This window comes from Contarinia nasturtii, unplaced genomic scaffold (genome assembly GCF_009176525.2).
Source record: "Contarinia nasturtii isolate CC-2019 unplaced genomic scaffold, AAFC_CNas_1.1 Cnas_scaffold_1371, whole genome shotgun sequence".
In the NCBI taxonomy this organism is placed as follows: Eukaryota; Metazoa; Arthropoda; class Insecta; order Diptera; family Cecidomyiidae; genus Contarinia; species Contarinia nasturtii.
Window position 1 is genome coordinate 4,858,244 of NW_022198708.1, and position 6,540 is coordinate 4,864,783.

The 6,540-nt window shown below is 34.5% G+C and overlaps 2 protein-coding genes across 4 annotated transcripts in view; one reads left to right on the forward strand and one right to left on the reverse strand.

The window, feature by feature from the left end:
• LOC116345915 overlaps positions 1 to 5,334 on the forward strand; it is a 9,483-nt gene extending 4,149 nt beyond the window's left edge. For all 3 annotated transcript variants that reach the window (XM_031775691.1, XM_031775690.1, XM_031775693.1), the window contains exons 3-9: positions 1,540 to 2,356; positions 2,425 to 2,588; positions 2,725 to 3,045; positions 3,131 to 3,335; positions 3,434 to 3,619; positions 3,790 to 3,936; positions 4,394 to 5,334. In XM_031775691.1, the coding sequence (XP_031631551.1) occupies positions 1,540 to 2,356; positions 2,425 to 2,588; positions 2,725 to 3,045; positions 3,131 to 3,335; positions 3,434 to 3,619; positions 3,790 to 3,936; positions 4,394 to 5,068 (2,515 nt within the window). In that variant the 3' untranslated portion in view covers positions 5,069 to 5,334. The remainder of the gene's footprint in view (positions 1 to 1,539; positions 2,357 to 2,424; positions 2,589 to 2,724; positions 3,046 to 3,130; positions 3,336 to 3,433; positions 3,620 to 3,789; positions 3,937 to 4,393) is intronic.
• A 584-nt stretch (positions 5,335 to 5,918) lies between these two features.
• Positions 5,919 to 6,540, reverse strand: part of LOC116345870 (histone H3-like 1) — a 968-nt gene continuing 346 nt past the window's right edge. Inside the window, exons 2-3 of the mRNA XM_031775585.1 lie at positions 6,404 to 6,525; positions 5,919 to 6,290 (exon numbers count right to left, since the gene is read on the reverse strand). Of these exons, the coding sequence (XP_031631445.1) occupies positions 5,919 to 6,290; positions 6,404 to 6,525 (494 nt within the window). The remainder of the gene's footprint in view (positions 6,291 to 6,403; positions 6,526 to 6,540) is intronic.

The following is a 6,540-nucleotide window of genomic DNA, read 5'->3' on the forward strand; positions in this document are numbered from 1 at the left end:
CTCTCTCTCTCTCTCTCTCTCTCTCTCTCTCTCTCTCTCTCTCTCTATCACTCATTTTGGCTATCGTGTTTATTTTCTTTTTCTCCCGTTGTGTGAATAATTTCATCACTCATTCCGGTTTCTCGTCTCAAACGCATTCAAATGCAATCATTTTCGTGCGGCTAAAATAGATGATTTAATAACGAAATTCATGAAGTTCGAAGACACGAAAGAAGATTGTGTCTATGCATTTTGAGTTCAATTTCCTCAGCAAATCTTACATGTATCCCATGGTATTGAAATCATATAAAATCGTTTGCCATAGACCAATCCTCCAATCTTTCACACGCAACTTTCTATATATACAAAAACCGACATTAGTAATTCATTAAATTGTGCCGAACGAATAGAGCGATGAATGTACGTGGGCGCACAAGACTTGTTCTTTAAACCATACAAACACACACACACACACACACCACAAGCACGCACGTGTAATATTTTATTGCGATTTATTTGTGTTGAATGATTGTTGGCGAAGCAACAACAGTATGCTGAATCTATGATTTTTAAGAATTGGATCTAAATTTTTCCACCATTATTGTGCTTCTTTTTTCTTTTCAACAAATGGAAATGTCTTCATCGGTGCGCATCACATTCCAAAAATTTATAGACTCATTAGGTGTTCACCCATTAATGACATTACTCAATGTGCCATACGATATTTTTTTTCATATCACACAATCTATGCTAAAAACAACAACATATTGTGTATATACATCTGGCCCATTCGATATATCTTCACCTTTATTTCATATACAAAAGAACGTGGGGGAAAAGAGCGACAGAATCATAAAAAAAGCACACACACACACACACAGAGAGAGAGAGAGAGAGAGAGAGAGAGAGAGAGAGAACACCATAACCATCCAAATGCATTAATGAATCGAATACGTTGCGTTGAATGGTGTGCTTAAGCACACATGTAATTTGCGTAGGTTATGAGCGTTGAATATAATTGAAAAGTGCTTAATATTGTATTGAGGTAACTCTTTTTGAGTGGGACATAAACACAACTCGATTTAAAGACGATAAAAAAATATATATACACCAAATAACATGAAGAATTAACGGCAGAAAAAAAATCAGATTTTTTCCCTTTTTAATATAAAATCGTCGTTGAGTCGTCTTGTTTTTTTCTTCTGTCATGTTTTTTTCTTGTTCATATATGGAATGGAATCGATTGGGTTGGTCTCAATTGAGAATGAGAGTCAAGAAATAAGCGGTCACAATTACTGATTAAGAAGATTTCCACTTAAAACACGCAGAATTGTGGCAATGATGGGAGTTAGAGAGAGAAGAGCCGTGTCATGCTACGTGTATAAATCACAAAAATCTCCGATGAAGTTATCATATCTATCGTTCATTCTTTCTCGATTCTTTGCTTCTCTTGCCTGCGCGCGAGCGCGCTAGCAAGTCTCTGTGTGTACGGTTTTAAATCAATTTCAAATATGGTTTTATGTATAATAATAATTGGATTGCATGTTTCGTTTTTTTTAGTTTACTGAATGTGCTATGTGTGTTGCTAGTCAGTTGCGGTGCACAGTCGACAAACATAAATGTGCCGTTAAATGATGTCAATAAAATATTGTCGATGCCTCTTAACAGTGTTGCATCACCAAATAACAACGAATCACCGAATCCCATTGTAAATATTGATCAATTTCGATCGCAAAGAAACCAAAGCTTCAATAAAAATGTAATTAATAATAACGATAATGGCGATGATTATGAAACCAATGCATTTCGAGTACAAACGTTAAATCGATCTCATTCGATCGATATGCCATCACCGAAATCAACAGCAACCAAATTAGGCACCATCAACGGTGGCAAAGTGTATAATAAAAATGATATGCGCAAACGAAAAATTAAATCGACGAGCATTGATCCGTATGCTCACTGGAAGTGTCCAAATATCAGCGAAATTAATCGATATGTGGAATGTAGCTGCGATATACCACAAACGCTACGATGCAGCGGCGATATTCATGGATTAACACAAATAGCTGAGGGCTTACGAAGAAGTGAGTATCCTGTATCGTTGTTGGATTGTACATTGAAAAATGTTACGTTTTTGAGCGATGCACGGATATTTGCGGATGTTGCTTTGCACGGTTTGGTTATATCGTCCGGTGAAATTAAAAGGGTACATCGACAAGCATTTGGTGGCATGAAAACACCGTTACAAGAACTTGGACTTCCGAATAATGCATTAACCGCTGTTCCATCACAATCACTATCACCGCTCAATGCATTGCGTCGGCTCGATTTATCAAATAATCGCATTAAATATTTGGACGCATCCGATTTTTTGGTGAGTTTTTCTATTGAATTTGATTTAAATTCACGCATTAAGTTTTTCTTTTTGTTTCTGTTATGAAGATGTTACAAAATCTGGAATATTTGGATTTAAGTGAGAACAATATTTCGGAAATATCAATGCGAGCATTTTTAACAATGAAAAAATTGCAAACACTCAAATTGAGCAGAAATCGTCTGTCACTTGGCGATAGCATACAAGCAATTAGTCAATGTATTAATTTAAAGTAAGTTCAATCAAATTAGGAAGTTATTTATACATCAGGTGCCACGTGAAGAGAATATTCCATCATATAGAGAGTTTTCACAAATTGTCAGTTTTTCATTTCAATCGTACTAATCGTTTTCGTTTCATCTCTCCAGAGAATTAGATTTATCGGCAAATTTACTGCGCGGTTCGTTAGTTCAAGAACATTTGCCGATGCTTAAATCGTTGGAGTCGCTGAATTTGGGCACAAATCTATTTACAAACATTCATACGGGTGCTTTTGAGAATTTCCCATTTTTAACCAGCTTAATATTGCATCACAATCAAATCGATGTACTGCAAGATCATTCATTTTCTGGTTTAAATTCGTTGGAAGTGCTCGATTTGAGCTACAATGGCATTGTGGCTATATCCGGTGCATCGCTGAAGCATTTGTCTCGATTGCTTGTTCTAAATTTGACGCATAATTTCTTAAGGTATAGTTCGCCATTCATTATCCATCTTTTTTACTTTTGTTAATTTTGAAAATCAATTTAATTTATATACTTGAAATGACCGTAGGGCATTAACGTCAGATCTCATTGCACCATTGCCGTCGTTGAAAGAATTGCATATCGATGGCAATGAGATATCATTGGTTGCCAAAAATGCATTCATCGCCGCAAATGATTTGGAAGTATTATCACTGCAGAATAATCCATTGTCGTGTGACTGTTCGTTGAAACCATTTGCCGAATGGTTGTCTACATCCAGCATTTCAAAACAGGTGAACACAAAATATTGAGCTTTTTTATCAATCATCATCATAACTGCGTGGTTACATGACTCGATAATTTTATATAACATTCGCTATCTTTTATATAGTATCAAATGAGCGCTGTTTGTGCCACTCCTCCGCATCTTGAGAACGCAAGATTACAAGAAATTCAATTGGATTCACTTAACTGTGATGGCAATGTCAATCGGAACAACACCGCAAATGTACTTCAACAACTTGAAATACGATCAAAAGAAACCAATTTGACATTTGTCAAGCAATTCAGCGATGGCGTAAGTATTTTAATTCGAAATTTTGGACCTTCGATTTTTAAGTTTTGAGAAATACAAAAAATGTAATTGATTTTTCTGGGAAATAGGAGCCAATGTTTTTTAATATAAATACACATGTACAACAAATACCATCAGAATGATATAATACCTACTTTTTCTTAATATTTCAGATTATTTTGAAGAAAATTCATTTATCAATGGATTACGGTCTTATTTTAACTTGGAGCATTATGCTAAACGAATGGAATTTTTCGTGTGATTCAATTTTTGTCTATAAAGAAACCAAATTCAACGAACATCTTCTCAAAAATCAACCGGTATGACTTTTTATATTTGGACAGAGATTTTCGAAAATTCGAAATTTTCATTAGAAATGGATCTTTTTGATAAAGTTTCTCAAGGTGTCGTCGCAAAGGTGTTATTGGCACCGCAGAAGTATGTCTCTTAAAATAATAATCAAATAAATGTTCTTTTCTGTTAATTGAGAGAACAGTCACTTACTAGTATTCCATATCATTTTTCAAGTACCGCACGTGAATACAAGAAAAAAACAGCACTTACAACAAAAGTGTCCATATCTCCTCAGTACCCATAACCGATCTGTTAATTCGAGTTTATTTTTTACTCTTTTTCTTCGCAAATACAAAATTATTGAAAATTCGATAAAAAAAAGTTGTTTATAGAAAATATTCTACGAATGGATTTAAGTAAAAATGTAGAAATCCTTAAAAAGTGACAATCGAGTAAAAGTATTTTTGTTTTGTTCATTTTCAGGTGCATTGTGAAAGTAATAAAATGGAAAACGAGGATATAGTCAGCGTGATACTGTACGATCAATTCCCGATTGGTGACAAGTATCGCTTTTGTTTGGTGCTTGTGCAAATGAAAGACGATCAACGCGATTTAATTGTTGGATGTTCGAACATAACGAAATTAAAGCAAATTGAAAATGTTTTGGTAACCGATCGAAATAGTGAAAATTCCATATCGCTCACAACGTCAGTGACAACGACGGAAGAAACGACGCCACGTGTGCCATTCAATCGTGATGATGACGACGACGATGATGAAGAGGATGAAGTGATATCAGATATATCATCTTTTGATAAAATAAGCGATTCCATGCAAAATGAGCCACGGCCACATTACGACGATCATGATCCAGAGTATACGACTGTTTATCGAACGGATCAACCGCCAACAACGATTTCAACGACACCAGCATACGCATCAAAATTAATGCATCATTTCAACGATGGTCTAATGCCATCACTAAGTATTGCCATACTGATTACAAGTGTCTTTGCATTTATTTGGGCCGCCACCAAAATTACACACCATCGACGGACAATTCCTGCAACAGTTTGCTATGCTGCCTCCGATCAACACTCGCTCGATATTGAAAATAGCAATCGCTATCTAAAACTACAGGCCACAACGACACTGTAAAGAGCCAATCGGCGTCGAATGGTCGTCGCTTACAAATTTCGATTCGAGTTGCCATGAGAGTTTACCGAAAATGTGATACAAATATTATGTAATTTTGTTGAAATATTCAATTAAAAATTAAGCTCGCAAATCCATATAATTATTTATGCAATGTTAAATTTATTCTTCTTTTTGTAAAAAAAAAACTATTCAATTGAGAAAACACACAAAGAGTCAGTTAAATAAATAAATATGAAACTAACTTAACGAATTATTAAGAAATTATGTACCGCTCGTTGTAAACACATTTATTTTTTATTCGTCCGGTTAAGAATTTGTTTTAATTTGGAAATATAAATACTATTTTGCTCATGAATAAAATGATGAAAATTGATTATGTGTTAAATAGTTTTTATAATAGTTTATATTAACCAATGAAGGGAACGACGATAATATGACATTTGAAATGGTGATCAAATAAAAACCCGTCAAATGTTGTCGATTGCGAAAAAGCTCTATAATAAAACTGGATTGAAAGTGCTTACTAATGTTCGTTTGAAAAGAACATGGCTTTGTATAGCTTTTCATTGTTTTGATTGCGACTTTAATGATATGTGACAAAAAAACTTTATTTATGGATTTTCCACTTTGATGTAATTCTCTATCGATAGAAGTGATTTTCTACCTATACTTTCACTTTTTTATATATTAGAAAGAGAATTGTATTCCACTCTAATAGAAAATCATTGTCATCAAAATACTGCATTCGGTTAGTTTTTTAATTATTATGTTGGCCTTTATTTTTGGACTTTTTTATGTTTTAATTTCAATATGAGATGATTTAAGAAAGCAAAAAAGCAAATGTATTTATTTAAAATTTTATGTTTTCATACATAAGAGGTTGTCTTGTATGGTCAACGGCCGCCAACAGCTTTATGTGTTTATCCGTTACCGTAACCCGTTTGCAATGCCGGCAAATTACGTATGCATCTTCAAGCACTGAAACCATAAACATTTCGGTACTTTCCCGCAATGCTTCCAATGTAGTTGATTGAAGACGAATTTCTCGATTTATCTCGTGCATGATCTCTCGAACCAATCGTTGAAAGGGCAAACGAGGAATCAACAAGTTATGGCCTCGTTGTAATCTTATAATATTCTTCAAAAATGGCTTATAATTGCGTCGGATTGGATACTTTGGTAGTGGTGGTCCTTGAGGTCGTTTTGGTCTTGATGGTCTCTCCTACAAAGTACACAAAAAAAGAAACAGAAAATATTCCATTTTAACAATTAATCAAATTCATTTTTTTGGGCTAATATTCGTTGATAATTGAAATAAATTCGTAATATATTTACAACTGTTACAGTTCCTTGATTGCCTCGATTCGACTGGTCTGAAAATGATTCAGATGGTTCACGCGACGGTCGTCGGCCAAGAAAGTCAGTTTCAGTATCTTCAGATGATTCGTTAGATTCACTTGGTTCACGCGACG